The following is a 22,658-nucleotide window of genomic DNA, read 5'->3' as shown; positions in this document are numbered from 1 at the left end:
TTAAAGACTTAACTAGGTTAATTAGGTTAACTAGGCAGGTTAGCATAATTAGGCAAGTTAGTGTATAACGATGGTTTTGTTCTGAAGAAATGAAAAAAACAAATGTTTAAAGGGGCTGAAAATTTTGTCCCTAAAAAAATAAAACCTTTTTTTGTTCTAGCTGAAATAAAAAAAAATTGATTTTCTCCAGGAGAAAAAATATTAGGGCTAATAATTCTGACTTCAACTAACTGTATATATATATATTTATTAGGGCTGCACGATATTGGAAAGTTCTAACGTGATATTATTTTTTTCTCTGCGATTATAAAAAATTGCGATAAAAATATTATTTCACCAGATGGCTTAAATAGCATTTGGTAAGTCATTCATTTAAATGAATTGGGATTGTTTTGTAGGGAGTTAATCATGTATTGGTCTATATATTATTAATATATATATATATATATATATATATATATATATAATATATATATATATATATATATAATATATATATATATATATATATATATATATATATATATATAATATATATATATATATATATATATATATATATATATATATATATATATATATATATATATATATATATATACTACAGAAAGATTAAAGTAAAACAAACATCACTTAATGGGTTTCTGGGGAGTCTAGCTGTGTTTAGGTAGATATATTGAAAAATTAAATGTAAATTAACACTGCCTTATTCTTTATTAAAATGATAAATAATATGATTTCTTGTGCCTGAATTCTTTAAACACTATGAAAATGCTCACAGTCACAGGCCTTAAAAACACATACAAATGACAAACTTTCACTTACTGGTTCAGTTCTGCAGTGACTCCACAAATCTTATGTGTTTTGACCTGCGATTTCTAGTATAATGAACTATAAAAAAACTGTAATGCTAACTTAACATTGCATATCTTTGCGATAGGGCTGTGTGATTAATCAAAATTAAATCGCAATCTGAAAGGTTACGATTATTTTATCGCTAAAGGCAACAATATGAAATGTATATATTATTTAATTTACCCCACCCAGAGCAAATGCGTAACTGCCGTCTGTGTGTGACAATAATATCCAGAAAACAAACAGGAAAGCGCTGACAAGTGGGATTATGGCGTCTGTTCCTTCAGAAGCAGCAATTGAAAAATTAGTCAAAGAGAAACAGCATTTGTAAAATAGGAAGATTTTGGTTTTAAAGTCACAGACACCGAACAAAAACAAGTTATTTTTAAGAGCTGTCGCAGAATTGTTGCCATGGCTTACAGATTATTGAGCTAGAGCCTGACTACAAAATTAAATCGTGAATCAAATTGCAATCGCAATATAAAAAAAATTGCAATTAGATATTTTCCCAAAATCGCACAGCCCTATAAAATGATATATTGTGCAGCCCTAATATTTATATATATATATATATATATATATATATATATATATATATATATATATATATATATATATATATTTTATATATATATATATATATACATACACACATACACACACATATAAAATAAATTGCAGTGTATTATTCATCTTATGCCATACGTTGAGTAGGTCAGTCACAAATAAAGGCTGAATTACACTTATGTGTTCGCCATAAAGTTTAGTCGTGCGTTTATACTTCTGCGTTCTGTTTGTGTTGCTCAGACAGTAACACTTCCGAAACGCTAGCTGACAGCAGGGTTTCTATGTTCCTTACTGCTGAGTTTCTTCTTGTGTGTTTTGTTTACAATGGAAACCTGTAATGCTAACTTACTTACAGTTAGCTCAAACTCGCTCATTCCGAGGTGGGAACTGGAGGACGTGCAACCCCTTTAATCATAAAATAAACACAAAACAAAAATCTCCAACCCTTGTTCGTGGCTCTCTGTCCCGCCCACATTTGTCAGTGCTACCAAGCCAACCAATCACAGAGCTTGCATCTTCACGATATGTAGTTAAAATTTTTAGAGAGGTTCGTGTTAGCATCAGGCACGGCGAAGGGTATGTGATTGTGCGGACACCATGCCAGACCATCCATGTACGCTCGACACAATAAAATATATTAAACATATTTTACAAAAATTGTTTACAAATAAATTTTTTTTTAATATTTAAAAAAAAATGTTAATTTAATTGATAAATTAGTTTTCATTTTTGGGTGAACTATTCCTTTAAAGCCATCGAATCTGCAGTTTCTAGTAAAGCGAAGAGCGAACCTTTTAACTTGATCTCCATGAAGCGTATGTGTGTGTGTGCGTGCGTGCGTGCGTACGTGTGTGATTCTACGGTTCCCCTTCCCTGTTAAACCACGGCCAGTCACAAACTTGGGTTAGTTCTCATACTTCACAGTCCCTCGGTCTCACAAGCTCAAGGCTTTGACCAGCTTAGCATGTAACTGTGAGCGTTTAGCGCATTAAGCGGACTGTCTGGGAGGGGTCCTGCATCGAGGGTCAATGCACAAGGAGGGTATTCACATATCCCACCAACCATTTCCTTTTTATTCCCTATCAAATGTGTTGTACTTAAAAATATATATATGACCTGTGATGTGTGTGTATATATGGTTTGTTACATATGATGCTCCTCTTTATTAAAAAAAATAGCAAATATATATATATATATATAAATAAATATGTATATGATTCCTATATGTGTGTTCCTCTGTGCATAGGAAATACATACAGGACGAAAAGCATATTGCTGTTTTTTTTTCCTTTGTATTTTATACTTACAGAAAGCATTGAATCAAATGGATAAAATACTTGCACTTTAAATATATAAAGAAAATAAAAAAATCAGCATATTATTTTTGATAGGTGACCTCACGTTCAAAGATTCTATAATTCCTTTCCAGGCTTTGTGACAATTGCTGTTTGGCAGAAATCTATGAAGTTCTTCTACATATTGAAGTCTATTTTGTCTGTGTTACAGAAGGTTTACTAAAGTAAATTGCATGACGACTAAGTAGTGCACCAACTGTTATTTTCTTTAGTTGGTTAAAAATGTCTAATGAAAAAAAAAATACTGTGATGATTATTCTCATGTGTGTACCCATGTTAAACTTAAGTCCTACATTTGAAGGTATTCTGTTCTGCCTTTCCTATAACATGAATATGGTGCTTAAATTGGCTTAGAAAACCATCCTGTTCTACTCTTGATCATCGCCACCACCATCCTCCTCCTCTGCATCCTCTGTTTGTTCCCTTTTGCTGTTTGCGTGTTCTCACCACTTTATCCAGATTTTACGTTTCTTGGTAACAAGTGTGTTTTTGTACAGGTACGTATGTTGTTCTTGAGTTGGAAAGCCTTTGTGTCTGAAAATGACTAATTGCAATAAATCATCCATTCCTCCCTGGCATCAGTTGCTTTCTGTGTTGTTGGCTTCCTGTATTCTTTTTACTCCAGGGTATACGCAGGAATCCTAGGTAATTTCAATTACCCTCGAGTACTTTTTTTGAGATTTTAACAGATTTGTGTGTGTTGAGCATCAGTTAAGAAAATGTTAGCTTCTGTTAGCTTTAACTGTGGGGGAAAACTGAATAATTTTGAGCTTTTGTCAGCTAATTTCAGCTTCCGGGTTTAAAATGATTTTGGGGGCGGGATCAAAATCGGCGACGTATCGCAAAACTGATGATGCGTCGGTTTCTCATTATTATTCATAGCGGAGTTTTCTTATCCTACGAGAAGAGCCGGCTTCTTAATTATTCATGACTGCACGTGCTATCCGAAGGCAAGGCAGACCTGCCAGTGCCAAGCTGTGAGACACAGACCCACGACACACAGTATTTAGCTGTTCATGAAGGGTGGTATGTGTTTGTTTCCATGATCCATGCGGTTTGTTGCATGTTTTTCCCCGTGATGCTGTGAGGGCCGATACAGCAAAGCTTTTTGTGTGCAGCAAGCATTTTTGCCGAGCAGTACGAGAATTGGAGAATGGCGGACATCGTCTTTTATCAGGAGTTTGTTCACATTTAGACACATCGCCTTGCTGCTGTGTTTGCCTCTAAATCTGGTATTCCAAAATTTTTTTTTATTCAGGGACCCACCTAGGCAAGTAATTCAATCTCAAGACCCACCATAATATTTTAATATGGAAAAATGGGTAAAAAAATATATATGGTGTGAGGCTTTTTGGATTTTGCGTTTTGATATGCACAAAATGAGGCTCGAAGTGCTTTTTGTGGGATGCTGGCTGTTTTTTGTTGAAAAAGATACTCTTCTTTTTTTTAGAGGAGAATATGATCAACCTTTGATCAAGCTCCTTGATTATGATCAAGCCCCGTCACATCGCAGTAAATTCCATTTCTAGTGTATAGTCATAAGAAACTGAATAGCTTTTTGATCGACTACTTCAAGCTGGGAAAACATCAGATAAATATGCCAATGCAATTAACATTAATGCTGAATAGATCTAATATTTACACATTTGCTTGAGGAAGGAATGATGGGGTAGTTACATTACTATTACTATTTTCCATAACATCTATGCCCTTCCATAACATTAGGTGACTTTAAAACTAACACTTATCACTATAGCTATTGTTTAGCAATCTGTCTACGTTGGGATGTAAAAAATATGGGACAACACATAGCTTCAAATGATAGAATACATTAGCAAACATTAGAAAATATTGACAATAGAATAAAAGGTTTAGCCTATTCAAATCGATGACCTAAACAGAAATTAAATAAAGCTATAAAATCTACTTTACTTTTAATTGTATTTGCATATTGATTAAAGTTACTATAGTTATTTAGTGAAGAGCAGCTAGTGAATCTCTCATTGTGTTTTGCTTGATAACAGGTGTTAATGTAAGAATGCACAGATCTATAATGAAGCATTCGACTACTTTAGTAACTGTTTGTGCTCATTTAAGAGAAAATTAGTTGTTTAAAATAAAACACGCTGGACGGAGCAAAAAAAAAAAACACTTTTCAGACGGTCCCTTACTGAGAGCTCCGCTCTGCGCTCAGAGCAGTGCTCGTAATGTCCAGCTAAAAAACGAAAAAAGAAAAAGACAGCTGTGAAACATAACCAGCTTTGTCTTTTTGTAGGAAACACTAGATATTTTATACGGTAAGAGGTTTTTGAGTTATTGCCGTCTATCGTACTGGTTTTGATTCACTGCAATGCAAATATAGCTGCAGCTATGTGACGTTGCGTGACTCACCTTTGTTCACTGTGGGACCCACTACTGGGTCACAACCCGCAGTTTGAAAACCCCTGCTCTAAATTACCAGCAGGGCTAAAGGTTAAAATAGACAGGGCATGAGACCTGCTGCACGGTTTCCGCATTCAGACCTTGATTCAGACCCGGGGGTTAAGGGAGAAGTCCTCATTGTGTTTAAATGAACATGCTTATCTTTATAATGATATAAATTGTGGTTATCTGTATATGAAATTACGAATGACAAATGTGGCAGGGCATTAAATTACTGTTTATTTCTTTGCATTTTAACTTTTTAAACTATAAAATCATGAGTCTCCTCAGGGTTTGTGTCTTATTTTGTAAGCTCACTGACAACAGTTCTCCCTCAAGAACAGCTCCCCTCCTTCTCCCCTGTTGGCCGTGCCCACTCCTGCCCTTTGCTCGCGGAGCTCCACGCCCTTTATGATGCATCTTTTGAAAAAATTCTGAGGTAGACCTGAACCGACAGCGTGGGGTGTCATGACCCTTTAAAGACTTTTTAAAGACCTTCTCATAATATTTTAAGACCTCGTCGCCATTTAAAGTTCGAATCAGCACCAAATCTTTAAATTAATAAACTGTTGCTAATAAACAGTTGTAGTTAAATAAATCAATGGACCATGCAACAGAACTCAGATAAGCTCAGAGGAAACAGAGGGAAAGAATAAATTAAGAAAATGCGGTTGTTTTCAGCGACAGGCTTCAGCCACTATTCTGGGGATCCGGTGCCGGGTCCGTGATGTCATTGACATTCGCTGTAAGATTTAAAGGGCTAACATTGCACCAGACTCCCATAAGTGGTTTCGTTTGAAAGTGTAGAATCTATATTTTATGCACATACTGTATGCATCACTTTGGTTTTTATTCTACTGTACAAAAGTTATTTACACTTAAACACACAGTATTTTGGATACCCGAACTGGGTATTGAACATTGGTTCATTTTCATATGGTACACATGTACAAGTTATAGCTCAAATGAAAGCTCTTGCCGGTGCTCATATGGTTCTAGCATTCTTTTTACTGAATTATATTCACATATCAAACAGTTGTTGAATAAATTACGGTGTTTCCATGGCGCTGAAGTGAAAACATTTATGATCAACAAGCAGCCCCAGATAGCACAGACAGCTGTCATCTCTTACCTTATGCTGAGTGCTTCAGGGCCATTCTCCTCTGTTTTTGAGGTGATGTGCATAAGTAATCCTTTTATATGTCTGATGTGGTCCAAACACAGTGAAATATGTTTGATCAAACAAAAGAATAGTGAAATATGAAAACAATGATCGATCCCTGTGGCTTGTACAGCACCTCTCATCAGTTGAAATACAATAACTTTTGCATAGATTATGGTAGAGACATTTTCTTTTTTCCTATGATTACAGACAAGGTACACTTTTAAATTTGTTTATTAAAAAAATAGAAAAAGCTCGTCTTTTTTAGGTGTTTATTATAATACAGACGACATATACAGATATTTTAAACACTTTCAATAGTGTTTCATGAAATTTCAAAGGGTTTTCTTTAAAATGATACCAAATTTTTTCATTTACACCTCTGCATGTGGATTTAGGAAGCTTTTAAATTTGGGTAGGCAAAATCCAGGCGGAAATCCCAAAATAGCAGCAGTGTTTAACTGGTTAAACTCGTCTTTCTCCAACCAGGATGCAAACTTACATTTTCCCATTTTGCCGTCTCTTTCACTCTGTGGTTCCGCTACATGGGGAGAACATAACCTTCCCGCGTTTGTCGCAAATTAAGTGACATCACCCAGATGAAGGAGCTTGTCTGGACACGCCCTGGCCCAAACCGAGCATGCCGTTGTTAACATTAGGAGGAAAAGAAATATATTTATGCTTTTTTAGAGTCAAACACTTTGAACAAGGCTTGAACAAAATTTAAAGGGTCACGAAACCCCTCGGTCTCAGCAAGGTGTTTTCACACCTCTAGTTTGGAAAAAGTCAGGAAAGTGGGTGTGTCGGGGGAGAGAAAGAAGGAAGGTTTTGAACAGAAGTGTTGTTCAACAACTGAAACTCTCCTGGTGAAAGATTAAGTGACTATTCAATTTCATAAGTGACCTTTTACAGCATCGATTATGTAGATTATAATTTAGTTTAACAACTAAACATCAGTAAATAGCACTATTCCACTGCTTTGAAATTGGTTTTATTTTCATATTGGTTCATTTTTGAACAATGACAACCTGTGACATGCTCCCTATATTGTTTAGCATGCTACTCTGAATAATCCGTCTGAAATAGCATGTAAACATGGCTTAAGTGTAATTCCTGCACAGCGCCAGCCAACCACTAAGCATACAGTAGTCGCTTATAGATCAAAGCGTGTGAGAGAGTGAGACTAGCAATCCTTGCATACGGGAAATATTGTACATTATGACAAGTTTTGCTAGATAAATATAGATTTTTTTTCAGAATTGTAATAATTGAAAGTAAGTGTTCTGGCGAATAACTAGTGGGTTGGCTTCTGTCGTCTGATCCTGTCAACATTGGGATGTAAAAATAAGGGATATGCCCATATATCTCCCCCCCATCCTCACCTCTCTTTCTCTCTTTATCTCTCTCTCTCTCTCTCTCTCTCTCTCTCTCTCTCTCTCTCTCTCTCTTACCAGCCAAAAAACAAATAAATCCCTAAATTACTAAATAGGTTCATCTGGAGCTGTTTTATCGTAGTTAAACGGTCAGTGATATGTTTTGTTATTATTATTTACAAAAGATAGAATAAATAGTATACATTAAATTTAAATTAACAAGCAGTTTAACCTTTTATTAGCTAAATAAATAGCTATTATAGAAAAATTGAGTCAAGTTATCAAATCTCAATAATCTTTTCTTCACTGTATAACTTACACGTTCTGAATAAAGAGCAACGAATGAATCTCTCATTTAGATTTTTAGTTTGATTACATTAACAGCGTTGTCACTTTAAAATGCACACATCTAACGTTATAATGAAAGCATTCGATTCTTAAGATGTTGTTGTTGTTATTATTATTAATTATGTGTATGTTCAAAGACACACTCGAAAACCAAACTTTCGCTCTGCTTCAAATTGCATATACAGAATGCGTACAGCGTCTATTTATTACTATGGACAGTCACACACCGATATAAGACGTTTTGAGGACTGCATGGGAGGGGCAACGGCACCTGTAATGGAAAGGAAGGAAATCCCTCTGTTTTTATATTTATTTAAAAATGTTTCCATGCCTAAATAAAGCAAAAGCACAGAGCGGATTCACATTTAAAGGGTCACGAAACACCAAAACACAATTTTTGAGTTGTTGACAGTCGTATATGTGTCCCACACTGTTATAAACACTATTAGGACACCTATATTTCACTAAAAAGTGTAAATTGGTTGTTTTTGCGTTATTTCAAGCAAATTAGTACTTCCGGTTTGAAACGAATTTTTGAAGCTGCGTCACGGTCATGACATAATAGCGTGTATTCCAGCGTGCAGACTGGGCGTCTGTGCCTGAGTGAGTCTTATTACGTCTTACAGTGTGATGCATTAATGCATGAGTAAGGCTTGGTTCAAACCAATCAGCGCGCTCTATTGTGCAACTTCATTAATATTCATTAGTGTCACAGTGTTTTCACGACAGAGACGCCGCCTGAAGTGTTGCTTTTATAGTTTGCTGCCGTTAAGTTTCGTTTTCATTTTCTCTCTGTGAGAGCTCAAAGTCACGTGTGGATTAACAGTGTACGCGGCGCTCGACAACAATAACTTACGTGTCTAAGGAGGATTATTGTTTACCTGAGAGCTGTTCTCATCTGCAAACGCTGAGATCTGGATTTGCTTGTAGTATTCTCTTCATAAAGACGCGGCTTTAGTTGCTGGTGATTGTCCTGTCTCTACAGATTTGGTAAGTGAGCGACCAGTACTCTTTGTTTATTCAGTTTGCTCGTATCGAACTAAGTTAACTATTGCACCGAGTCACCGAGTGTAAACACGTTAGCATCACAACCAAACTTTAACCTCGTGTAGGGTTTTTACCTTATTTAGTGATCGGAAAAACACACGCGGCTTTCTCACGCTACCTGCCGTGTGCATCTAAGTTTCCGGGAAATGCGGAGGTTTTTTTTCTCTCATTCGCCGTGCGGTATCAAACATTGCCTGAAAAACACACGCTTAGAGCAGATCCTCGAATCAAATATCGCGTTTGTCGCGAGGGGCATGAATGAATTCCCTGAATGAAAGAACCAAACTGCAGTTAAAGTCCAACATTTAATAATTTGGCAAATAATTCGACTACAGATGTCCATGTAGGTTAAACACCATCACTTTCTCCTGTCTGTGTATTTTGACTCTGAAACTCGCGCGTGCCCAAATAGACACTCCCACACCCTCCCACTTTAGTTCCTCCGACACTCCCCCCTAAACAGAGCTGGACACGCCCACTTTTCTGACTTTTTCCAAAGTAGAGGTGTGAAAACACCCTGCTGAAACAAGGGGGTTTCATGGCCCTTTAAGAGCAAGAGATGGCCCCTGGTGGTTCGGCAGTATGAGTTGCGTATAGAGAGGATCGGCTCTTTGATGTTTATTGCCACCCTTCATGAAAAGATTGAAAATACGAGAGAAATACGAGAAAATACCTTTACGGGATAGAACTGTAAAATACGAGAGAATTCTGGGAGAAATGGGAGGGTTACACTGTAAAACCCAAAAAGTTAAGGCAACTCGGACCGTTTGAGGAAACTGGTTACTGCAAACCATTTGATATAAACTAATCTATATGTGTACTGTGAAATTACTCCATTTAAATTGAAGTACTGACATACCTTCAACACTGAGCTCAAAACTCTTCACACGAGTAGAATTAACTTTCAGTACATTTTGAGTTAACTACACTTATTGTCTTTTCTAAAGTTGACTGTCGGGTTTTACAGTGTATGCATCTGATTTCAGGAGGCGGGGCTTGTACAGCAGGGAAGTGACTGTGTTTTCAAAGCTATTACGCTAACTGTTAGCATTTTGGCAGATCACCTACTGCACATGCTACTTTCAAAAAAGTAAAGTTTGCTGTTTGTTCAAACTACTTATTTAAAATGAGCTGAAACAACACAGTTCTTGCAGTTTTTTGGGACAAACTAATCGTTTTTTGTTCAATCCATTTAAATTAGAACAACTAATGAGTGAACTTAATTCCTTCATGTTACCCAACACAAATCGGTTAAGTGGAACCCAGCTTTTTTTTATGCGCTTCCTATATTGTTTACCATGCTACTCTGAATAGTCAGTGTGAAATAGCATGTAAGTGAGGCTTAGTAACAGATATGTATAGAACTACTTCAGTACCGTACTTAAGTAAAAGGCTGTATCTGTACTCTGCTGGAGTATTGCTTTTTCCTCTTTCGCTTTTACTTCAGTACATATTTTCGATAAGTTTAATACTTTTACACCGATAGATTTTTTATGTGCTGCATCCTTACTCGCTACAATTATAAAAATGTTACGAATCATCCCAAACCCACATTATCACTGCCAGTGCAGCAGATGGCTCTGTCACAGGTTTGAGTAAGCTGGCCCGTACTGTGTGTGAACTAAGTTTATTTGAGTAAACAAAGCAAGTTGAGCACAGTAAAACCCAATAAATGAAGAGAACACAAACCAACTGAGTATTGCAAAACCCAATAAGTTAAGGCAACTCAAATCATTTGAGGAAACCGATTACTACAAACCATTTGAGTTAATCTATACGAGTACTGTGAACTTACTCTATTTAAGTTAAAGTAATGAGGTATTTAACTCATTACCTAAAACACTGAGTTCAAAACTCTTTTCAAATGTGTAGAATTAATTCACCCTTAATTTTGAGTTAAATACACTCATTTCATTTGATGAAGTTGACTGTCGGGTTTTACAGTGTACGCATCAGCAGGGAAGTGACTGTGTTTTCAAAGCTATTATGCTAACTGTTAGCATTTTGGCAGATCACCTACTGCACATGCTACTTTCAAAAAAGTAAAGTTTGATGTTTGTTCAAACTACTTATTTAAAATGAGCTGAAACAACACAGTTCTTGCAGTTTTTTTGGGACAAACTAATCGTTTTTTTTGTTCAATCCATTTAAATTAGAACAACTAATGAGTGAACTTAATCCCTTCATGTTACCCAACACAAATCGGTTAAGTGGAACCCAGCTTTTTTTTATGCGCTTCCTATATTGTTTACCATGCTACTCTGAATAGTCAGTGTGACATAGCATGTAAGTGAGGCTTAGTAACAGAGATGTATAGAACTACTTCAGTACCGTACTTAAGTAAAAGGCTGTACCTGTACTCTGATGGAGTATTGTGTTTTTTCCTCTTTCGCTTTTACTTCAGTACATATTTTCGATAAGTTTAATACTTTTACTCCGATAGATTTTTTATGTGCTGCATCCTTACTCGCTACAATTATAAAAATGTTACGAATCATCCCAAACCCACATTATCACTGCCAGTGCAGCAGATGGCTCTGTCACAGGTTTGAGTAAGCTGGCCCGTACTGTGTGTGAACTAAGTTTATTTGAGTAAACAAAGCAAGTTGAGCACAGTAAAACCCAATAAATGAAGAGAACACAAACCAACTGAGTATTGCAAAACCCAATAAGTTAAGGCAACTCAAATCATTTGAGGAAACCGATTGCTACAAACCATTTAAGATAATATATACGAGTACTGTGAATTTACTCTATTTAAGTTGAAGTAATGAGGTATTTAACTAACTCATTACCTAAAACACTGAGTTCAAAACTCTTTTCAAATGTGTAGAATTAACTCACCCTTAATTTTGAGTTAAATACACTCATTTCATTTGATGAAGTTGACTGTCGGGTTTTACAGTGTACGCATCAACAGGGAAGTGACTGTGTTTTCAAAGCTATTATGCTAACTGTTAGCATAATGGCAGATCACCTACTGCACATGCTACCCTCAAAAAATAATGTTTGCTGTTTGTTCAAACTACTTATTTAAAATGTGCTGAAACAACACAATTCTTGCAGTTTTTTGGGACAACTTAATTGTTTTATGTTCAATCCATTTAAATTAGAACAACTAATGAGTGAACTTAATCCCTTCATGTTACCCAACACAAATCGGTTAAGTGGAACCCAGCTTTTTTTTATGCGCTTCCTATATTGTTTACCATGCTACTCTGAATAGTCAGTGTGAAATAGCATGTAAGTGAGGCTTAGTAACAGAGATGTATAGAACTACTTCAGTACCGTACTTAAGTAAAAGGCTGTATCTGTACTCTGCTGGAGTATTGCTTTTTCCTCTTTCGCTTTTACTTCAGTACATATTTTCGATAAGTTTAATACTTTTACTCCGATAGATTTTTTATGTGCTGCATCCTTACTCGCTACAATTATAAAAATGTTACGAATCATCCCAAACCCACATTATCACTGCCAGAGCAGCAGATGGCTCTGTCACAGGTTTGAATAAGCTGGCCCGTACTGTGTGTGAACTAAATTTATTTGAGTAAACAAAGCAAGTTGAGCACAGTAAAACCCAATAAATGAAGAGAACTCAAACCAACTGAGTATTGCAAAACCCAATAAGTTAAGGCAACTCAAATCATTTGAGGAAACCGATTACTACAAACCATTTGAGTTAATCTATACGAGTACTGTGAACTTACTCTATTTAAGTTGAAGTAATGAGGTATTTAACTCATTACCTAAAAAACTGAGTTCAAAACTCTTTTCAAATGTGTAGAATTAATTCACCCTTAATTTTGAGTTAAATACACTCATTTCATTTGATGAAGTTGACTGTCGGGTTTTACAGTGTACGCATCAACAGGGAAGTGACTGTGTTTTCAAAGCTATTATGCTAACTGTTAGCATTTTGGCAGATCACCTACTGCACATGCTACTTTCAAAAAAGTAAAGTTTGATGTTTGTTCAAACTACTTAATTAAAATGAGCTGAAACAACACAGTTCTTGCAGTTTTTTTGGGACAAACTAATCGTTTTTTTTTGTTCAATACATTTAAATTAGAACAACTAATGAGTGAACTTAATCCCTTCATGTTACCCAACACAAATCGGTTAAGTGGAACCCAGCTTTTTTTATGCGCTTCCTATATTGTTTACCATGATACTCTGAATAGTCAGTGTGACATAGCATGTAAGTGAGGCTTAATAACAGAGATGTATAGAACTACTTCAGTACTGTACTTAAGTAAAAGGCTGTATCTGTACTCTGCTGGAGTATTGCTTTTTCCTCTTTCACTTTTACTTCAGTACATATTTTCGATAAGTTTAATACTTTTACTCCGATAGATTTTTTTATGTGCTGCATCCTTACTCGCTACAATTATAAAAATGTTACGAATCATCCCAAACCCACATTATCACTGCCAGAGCAGCAGATGGCTCTGTCACAGGTTTGAATAAGCTGGCCCGTTCTGTGTGTGAACTAAATTTATTTGATTAAACAAAGCAAGTTGAGCACAGTAAAACCCAATAAATGAAGAGAACACAAACCAACTGAGTATTGCAAAACCCAATAAGTTAAGGCAACTCAAATCATTTGAGGAAACAGATTGCTACAAACCATTTGAGTTAATATATACGAGTACTGTGAACTTACTTTATTTAAGTTGAAGTAATGAGGTATTTAACTAACTCATTACCTAAAACAATGAGTTCAAAACTCTTTTCAAATGTGTAGAATTAACTCACCCTTAATTTTGAGTTAAATACACTCATTTCATTTGATGAAGTTGAATGTCGGGTTTTACAGTGTACGCATCAACAGGGAAGTGACTGTGTTTTCAAAGCTATTATGCTAACTGTTAGCATAATGGCAGATCACCTACTGCACATGCTACCCTTAAAAAATAATGTTTGCTGTTTGTTCAAACTATTTATTGAAAATGAGCTGAAACAACACAATTCTTGCAGTTTTTTGGGACAACTTAATTGTTTTATGTTCAATCCATTTAAATTAGAACAACTAATGAGTAGCCTTAATGCCTTAATGTTGCCCCAACACAAATCAATTATGTGGAACCCAGCTTTTTACAGTGTTGATAATAACGTGTACTTTAAAATCTATGGCCTAGTATTACAATAAAGACATTAGAAATAGGGGTGTCACGATTTCGATTTTTAATCGAAATCGATCGAAATTTATGCACAATTTCGATTATCGAATCAAAAAATAGAATCGTCGATGCTGCCACGCCCCCATGTCACGTCAGCTTGGCTTGCCAAGCGGGAAAAAAAACAGGCTTGTTGAAGTGCTTGTTAAACTGCAGAAGCTACAGAACTTAAACACTCTCCTCTTTCAATGAAGTCGCCGGTGTGTAAGCATTTTGGATTTCCAGTGAGTTCTGTTGACAACGTTCGTGTTGTCGACAAAAAAAAACAGTTTTGCAAGCTCTGCTATGTATGCATTATGTATGGTTCGTCCGATAGACAACACCGGCATCGCGATCCTCTGCCCGCCCACGTTGCAAATCCGCTCGCGAAAAGTCCACACTCAGGCCCTGTTTACACTGGCTTTGTTTTTGAAAGGCATTTTAAAACGACAACGATTTGACATCCACAGTGGCGTGTAGCATTTCTGAGCAGCCCTCCTTCCTCTCTACCTCTGAAAATGCACATCACGTGACCACACAGACACAGACGCACACACGGCCATGCGCTCGAGACAGCGGGTCCAGGCAGTCAGAGGACTGCTTCAATCTTTTACTCACTTGTACTTAGTCATTTTAGCGAACACCTCAGATACTGTTGGCTGGTTCCTGTTGGTTGTTTTTTACCGACGCCATTATAACGACACAGATCACTGCCTATTCACGAGTCCCGCAGAAAAAAGTGATTGACAGGTGGTAATTATGCGTGTATCTTGCCTTTATTCATTTACTGTATGATTTGTTTATGGGTAAGACCATGCTTGTCAGGTAGTTTAAACGTTAGGCTACAAATAATTGATTGGTTATTAATTAATTATACTTAACTGAAAATCGAATCGTGCCTTTAGAATCGAAAATGTAATCGAATCGAGGATTTGGAGGATCGTGACACCCTTAATTAGAAATAAGAATGTGCTTTTATAAGACATGATAAATGAAACTCTCAGCAGCTGAGCTCCTACTAACCTGTGTGGCAGAAATAAGTCAGTCAATGAATGAGATGAAACACAGAGACTCCTTCCACGCAGGCGGAGATGGTGAAATAATCATCACAATCTTTTATTACAACAGCGTCTCAGTTCTACCCTAAACGGGAAAATCATGTTAGCACAACAGCCAAAGCGAAAAGTAGGCTATAGAGGTCCCTTTAAGAAAGCCATTACTAAGAACGTATAAAATTGCAGCTTTTTTGTTTGTTTTTTTACGTCATTCCACATCCATAAAGCATAAAACGAGCCAAAAGCTCTCACTTTTCAATGTCCTCATGCTTTACAACAGGACTATAAAAAAATCTACTTGCACTTGCTCAAAAGTTTGTACCGTTTAAGTGTCAGGCTCCTGTTTGGTGGCTCAAACAATTCTCTTCTTGAAAAGTGACATGGTTTTTTTTCCAGGATTGAGACGTTTTCGCTTGGCTACAGTGGTTGAGATGAAGAGGCCCGGAGGTTCGTGGTGGGTTGTTTGCAGTCCTGCTGCTCAATATTCAGTCCAGGTTGAATTTTCTGCAGGCACATAGAGACACATAGAGGCTTTGTGGTCCATTGAATAGAGAAAATGAGGGTGTCGCTTTCAGTCCCAAACGTTTTTTCCTCTTCGTAACTGTTTTGCATACTCAAACTTCCTTGTTACAATGTCCCATACCCTGTCCCGCGTTAAGACGATGCATTTCCCAACGTCCATCCAATTGCAACCATCATCTCCTCGGTTAACAATAACGTAGGGTAAACTAATCAAATGGGGTTACAAGCATCTTCCTGCTATATTGGCTCCGAAAAGCAGAAAATAAATGTACAATTAATAAATATAACATAATAAATAATTACAAAGGGGTATTTGTAGGACACTACAGGCCGCCAACGTGAATCTTTACATGCGCCCCAGCCCTTAAACTTCATGATACTGTGAACATCTCACAAGTACATCAAATGCTACATCTAAACCAGACCTGTCAATCGTTACCCGCACACATTGTGATGCCACAAAGATATGGAAGGCCATCGGTGCCAAAAGTTTTTAAAACAAGGGTGATCCAATACTGCTTCTGGATGTCAAATGGTTTGCCAATTTCAGCTCAACCAACTTCATTAGCTGTTTCAGGTATGTTTAAGGTACATTTAGGCTACATTTACATGACAATGTGGTTGTCAAAAATGTAAATATTTTTCCTTTAAGTTGAATTTTTTTTTTTTTTTTTTTTAGTTTTCTAAGAAATATGCATTTACACATCCACAAAAAAATTGCTAAAAACTCTTTCTTACATATGTCAGGTCAGAATTTAAAGCTGTGACTTTGTGATTAAGCAGTACCTGTAAAGTAGTAAAGATATGGCGGCATTTTTAAAAACGTCCACTTTTGTAACCTATTTTCAGATTATTGCATTTGTTATATAATTGAACAGGGAAAACTTTTATTAATAAATAATAATATAAATATTCAAGTTTTTGGTTGACATTGTCATGCAAATGACTCATAAAGAGTTACTTTACTACTATATAGTATGGATAGTATGTAAGTCAAGCAGTATGTCCAAATTCAAAGCATTCAAAAACAGTAGGCGTGCAGTACCATAATGAACTACTAGTTCTGATCCTTGAATGCATATTCGATGAACATTTTACTGGGGCCATGGGAGAGCATTTCTAACTGGTATTGAAACAATGCAACTGAGGTCATGTGATCATGACAACATGGCAGATGTAGCATGTCCAGATACCATTCATACCACTCATATTCATACTATATTAAAATATGCTATTTTAACAGTCATGAAGTAAGTTCAAATGTGGTACCTGCTTACACAGTACATGATTTTGGACACACTGTGTGAACAACTTTGGACACCCTGCTTTAAAGAAAATGAGTGAAATTTGATCATGTCATGTTCTTTAGCATTTGTATACAGTGGTCCCTCATTATGACGCGGTTCACCTTTTGTGGCCTCGCAGTTTCGCAGATTTTTTTCATGCAGTTTGACATGCTTTTTTCTGCAGCGTCCTGATTAGTGCATTGTGTTTTGCGTCCTGATTGGCTGTAGACTATTGTCAATCAATCTCCGTGCCGTGTCTCCTGTACAGTACAGAGTGCGTTCAGCTTGCCAAATTGACAAGAATCTTCTATCACAAGCAGTGTGACTCTGAAATGCTGTAAGGTATGTCTGCAAGTATTCTCCCCAACAAACCACACAATGTCAACAAAACATTGTGCACCGACAAAGGCACCTAAAGTGGCACTTAAAAGTCAGAGGAAGATGCTAACAATCGCACAAAAAGTTGGACTTTTGGACATGCCAAAGTAAGGTAGAAGTTACGCGAATGTTTACACAAGATAGAAAAGTGTAGTGTAGGGAGGGGTTTTACAGCCTCTATAATAATTAATCTAAAACATCTATAATAATTGTAAAAAATAAAGCAGACTACTTTGCGGATTTCGCCTATTGCGGGCTATAATTAGAATGTAACTCGTGATTAATGAGGGGCTACTGTACATGCATTTTTTTTACCATTTTGACACTCGCAACTACTATAGTTCTGCATATATAATACTAAACTATTATATTATGATAATATAATCCAAATACAGTGATCACTTATTGACACATTGACATGATCAAATTTGGGCCCCAATGGCCTTCCATATTATGCCTAACACTTGTCAGTAATCGTTTAAAGGTGAAGTGCCTTTTCTGTGCAACTATTCCATTTTTGAAACACCCCAACGTCTGCCATTGGTCAATCAAAACGACAGGCCCACCTAAAATCAGTGCTATTGGTTGGACTTTTGATGCTTTGTTTTTACTGACGTCTCTTCATATTTAACAGACTTTACCACTGCAAAAAGACTTGTTTCACCTTTAAATTCTTGTCTTTCCGCCTTTTTCATTAAAGAGACCAAAATATTCAGCCACACCATCATATTATCCAAACCTCTTTGATTTTTCAACAAGACACAAAAGAAAATGTTTTGGAAAATGTTTTTTTCTTCTGCCCATTCAATGAAAGTAAATGGAGTTTAATATAAATCAGACCCCAACGTTATTCAGACAGAAAATCATACAGGTTTGAACCAATATGAGGGTGCGTACTATTGATTTTTTCTCCCATTGTCTCTTTAATTGAACTAAAGTTTGTGTGTCAAATAATTCAAAATGACATCACAATGTGTTTGCATCTCACAGTGCAATACATTAAGGATGCCGCAGTCCACTTTCTCGTGACATTAAGCGCATTGTTATTACTTCCTCCCACTTATACAGTCTTGGTCTCCTCGTTGTTTCATATTTGGCACATAATAATGTTCATTGCATTATTAACAATGTTTACTCCTGTAGTAATAATACTAATAATACATATTACTGTCATCATAAATTTACTGTACATGGAAATAATAAGGACGTCATAATGCTACGTTTTGTATTTCTGCCAGTTGGAGTCGCGGGGGGGGGGGGGGGGGGGGTTTGGGGGTTGGGGGGGGGTTGGTCAGGTGAGCTCAGTGAAAGCCCTTCAGCTGTTATGTTCTGGGATGTGTTTATGAGCGGCCCGTCCGTTGACCCCCTGACCTTGACTGATCGACGGGCTGGACTGAGTTTTGCGCAGGTGTCCTTCTTTCGCTTCACCGCTGAACAGACTGGCCTCGATCTTGTCCAAGTCGTCACTTCCAGCGCGGATCTTGGCCTGCAGGAGGCTGATGTACGTCTCATAGCGGCATTTCTGTCAAATTATGATCACAAGAGTTAAATAGCTGAGAATAACCTGATATACAGTTGAAGTCTGAATTATTAGCCCCCCTGTACATTTTTCCCCTAATTTCTGTGGAATGGAAAGAAGATTTTCAACACATTTCTAAACATAAATAGTTTTAATAACTCATTTCCAATGACTGATTTCTTTTATCTTTGCTATGATGACAGTAAACAATATGTTACTAGATATTGTTCAAGATACTAGTATTCAGCTTAAAGTGACATTTAAAGGCTTCATTAGGTTAACTAGGCAAGTTAGAATAATTAGACAAATCATTGTGTAACAGCAGTGCTTCCCACAGGTTTGAAAGGTACGTCCCGGTGCGTACGAGCCTTTATACTGTCTGTGGGAGTGTTGACAGGTCTCGTTTACCTGTTTCATTCGGTGAGATTTTCCACTACTTAGCCGACCATGGATGTTTGGTTAAATTGGGCAGATATAAAACAGTTTAAAAGGATGATAATAATAGAAAAAATTGTCACTAAGGGTGCTTTCACAGTTGGTTCAATTGCTGGGATATTCCATTTCGATTGTTCCCCCTTGCCACCTTCTCGGTTGGTTTGTGTTCACACTGCCTGTTTTCCTTCTGAACTGCGGTACGCTTGCGTCATCGAGTTGCTGTTGTGTATACGGCTGTTGCTAGGTGATGGACACGAAAGCAAAGCGCTCACATTGCGTTCTGCTTTTACTGAATCTTTTGGTTTTGGACATACAGAAAGTGACTCGAGTCCATCTGCCGCAAAGTGCGGTTTATTTATAAGCTAATTTCGAGAAGATCACATGCTTATAATTGAACACAACTGGTACCGCATCAGCTCCGTATATCGCACCAATCAGATGAATACCGACACTATAAATAACCAGAGTTTTCCACTCCAGTCATCTTCTTCTTGAAGAATCCCCCCTTCCACCCCTACTCCTCCCCTTCTCCTGATAGGGTGGCACGGCGGCCCAGTGGTTAGCACTGTCGCCTCACAGCAAGAACGCCACTGGTTTGGCCCCTCACCAGGAGCTACTTTTTGAACCATCCATGCGTGTTCGAATCGCCATTAACTTTAAAAAACAAACGTGTCAACTTTGTCTTCTTCTGTGTTACAAGCAGGTGTCAGAAGCGCAAACTTGTGTAGCGCCATCTAACGTCAAGGATTGATTTTGCATACTCTACTGCTTGACGCCAGTGAACATCGCTTAGGTTTGAATCCGAAAAAAAGTAGCATCTTAAGACAAACTCTTAGCCAGCTATGTCTCAGCACGTTCACAAGCAGGGGAGTTCTCAAGACCTACCTGAGCTCAAACTCCCCTCTCACCCTTCCAACAGGAGGGAGCTCCGGGCTTGAGGATATCCTGAGCTCAGGGCTCTCTCCCGGGACAGCATTCCAAACATGCTTTATTATTAATCATCAGCTAAGTGTGAACTCTTGAAAATATTATAAAAGTTCAGAACATCACGCAATGTCTGGAGAAGCTGTTTTTGGTGGAGACAAGCAGACATTATCACTGTGATTACCCTGGCTCAGTCTGCTTGTCACCAAGGTACAGTATGTGATATACAGACACACACGAATGAATGAACGTTATGAAAATGATAATTTGTTGTACAGTTGGCGGTTCACTTTTGTTATTTGGTATGATTGCATGCATACCAGAGTTCGCGTGAACTGTACCTCTTTCAGGCAGACTCGGTACGGTTCATGGGTGCGCACCAGATAACACGTTCACACTAGCTTCATGTACTGTACTCTGACGTCAAACAAACCCGGGTGCGGACCAAAAGTGCTAGTGTGAAAGCACTCTAAAAATACTTGGGCAGCTGTTAATATACCTGTACGGCCCACCAATGAAAAGTCTATGCGTGGGAAGCACTGAATTGTTGTTTGTTCTGTAGACAATCGGAAAAAAAAAACATAGTTTAAGGGCCTTATAATATAGACCTTATAATGGTTCTTTAAAAATTAAAAACTGCTTTTATTCTAGCCGAAATAAATCAGACTTTCTCCAGAAGAAAAAATATTATCGGAAATACAGTGAAAAAAATCCTTGCTCTGTTAAACATTTCAGAAATATAAAAATGTTCTTTTATTCCAGCCAAACAAAAAGTTCACAGGAGGGTGAATAATTTGACCTTCAATTGAATATGAGATTTAGATGATTAATAGGTCACACTTTACAATAAGGTTCATTAGTTAATGTTAATTAATGCATTTACTAACATGAACAAACAATGAACAATACATTTAATGCAGTATGTATTTATGTTAGTAAAAATTAGTTAATGAAAATACAGTAGTTCATTGTTAGTTCATGTTAACTCATGGTGCATTAACTGATGTTAACAAGCATGGACTTGGATGTTAATAATGCATTAGTAAATGTTCAATTATGATTAATAAATTCTGTACAAGTATTGTTCATGATTAGTTCATGTTAGTAAATGCATCAACTAATGAACCTTATTGTAAAGTGTTACCGAATAATAACAGTAATATTGTAATGGTAGTAGCAGTAGTGTTGTTGTTGTTAATGTTAAAAACCTATATACTATTTTTGTATTCTGAGTTTTAAAAAAATGACTGAAAGAATTGCTCTTTTATAAAACAGTTGTAAATATTGTATGTTTGGAATGAAAGAAATATAATTCAAATTTTACATTAACTAGCAATTACATTCATTCAAATTTTGAACTCTAGAACTTTATAACAAAAGAAAAATATCAAAACAGCAAATGCTTCTCTTACATTTTTTAGAATAAATCTAATCTATTTTTCTTGCATAAATTTTCCCATTAAGAATAAAAATGTGATCGATTTTCTGAAATCCAGACTTTTTGTTTAGACACTTGTATATTTTCATAGACAATTTAGCCAAAAGTATGTTTGACACGGCAGCATGGTGGCACAGTGGGTAGCACAATCGCCTTACAGCAAGAAAGTCACTGGTTCGAGCTGGGTCAGTTGGTGTTTCTGTGTGGAGTTTGCATGTTCTCCCCATGTTTGCATGGGTTTTCTTCTGGGTGCTCCGGTTTCCGCCACAATCCAAAGACATGGTAAAGGTAAACTGGGTAAGCTAAATTGTCTGTAGTGTATGAGTGTGAATGAGGGTGTATGGATGTTTCCCAGTGATGGGTTGCCGCAGGAGGGGCATCCGCTGCGTAAAACATATGCCGGATAATTTGGTGGTTCATTTCCCTGTGACGACCCCAGTTTATGAAATTGAATGAATGAATGAATGTTTGATACCCAGCGGCACGGTGGCTCAGTGGTTAGCAGCACTGTCGCCTCACAGCAAGAAGGTCGCTGGTTCGAGTCCTGGCTGGGTCAGTTGGCATTTCTTTGTGGAGTTTACATGTTCTTTCTTTGTTGGCGTGGGTTTCTTCAGGGTGCTCTGGTTTCCTCCACAATCCAAACACATGCGCTATAGGTGAATTGGGTAAGCTAAATTGTCTGTAGTGTATGTGTGTGAATGAGTGTGTATGGATGTTTCCCAGTACTGGGTTGCAGCTGGACGGGCATCCAGTGTGCAAAACATAAGCTGGATAAGTCGGTGGTTCATTCCGCTGTGGTGACCCCAGATGAATAAAA

At 37.1% G+C, this 22,658-nt stretch overlaps 1 protein-coding gene across 9 annotated transcripts in view; it reads right to left on the bottom strand.

Annotated features, from left to right (window-relative positions):
• Nucleotides 1-15,374: 15,374 nt before the first annotated feature.
• The window catches only part of psd2 (pleckstrin and Sec7 domain containing 2), a 186,567-nt gene continuing 179,283 nt past the window's right edge, over nt 15,375-22,658 (bottom strand). For 5 of the 9 annotated variants that reach the window (XR_012390203.1, XM_073922513.1, XM_073922511.1 and 2 more), the window contains 2 exons: nt 18,897-19,047; nt 15,375-15,843 (listed from right to left, as the gene is read on the bottom strand). Coding sequence is in view for 8 of the 9 variants with exons in the window: in XM_073922513.1 (XP_073778614.1) it covers nt 15,818-15,843; nt 18,897-19,047 (177 nt within the window). In the remaining variant the exon portion in view is untranslated. Of the gene's footprint in view, nt 15,844-18,099; nt 19,048-22,658 lie in introns of those variants that run through there. The other 4 variants (XM_073922509.1, XM_068213301.2, XM_073922510.1 and 1 more) reach the window with 1 other exon arrangement.

Source organism: Danio rerio, chromosome 14, assembly GCF_049306965.1.
Source record: "Danio rerio strain Tuebingen ecotype United States chromosome 14, GRCz12tu, whole genome shotgun sequence".
Lineage (NCBI taxonomy): Eukaryota > Metazoa > Chordata > Actinopteri > Cypriniformes > Danionidae > Danio > Danio rerio.
Note: the sequence above shows the minus strand (reverse complement) of the source record. Positions and strands in the feature narration are given on the sequence as shown.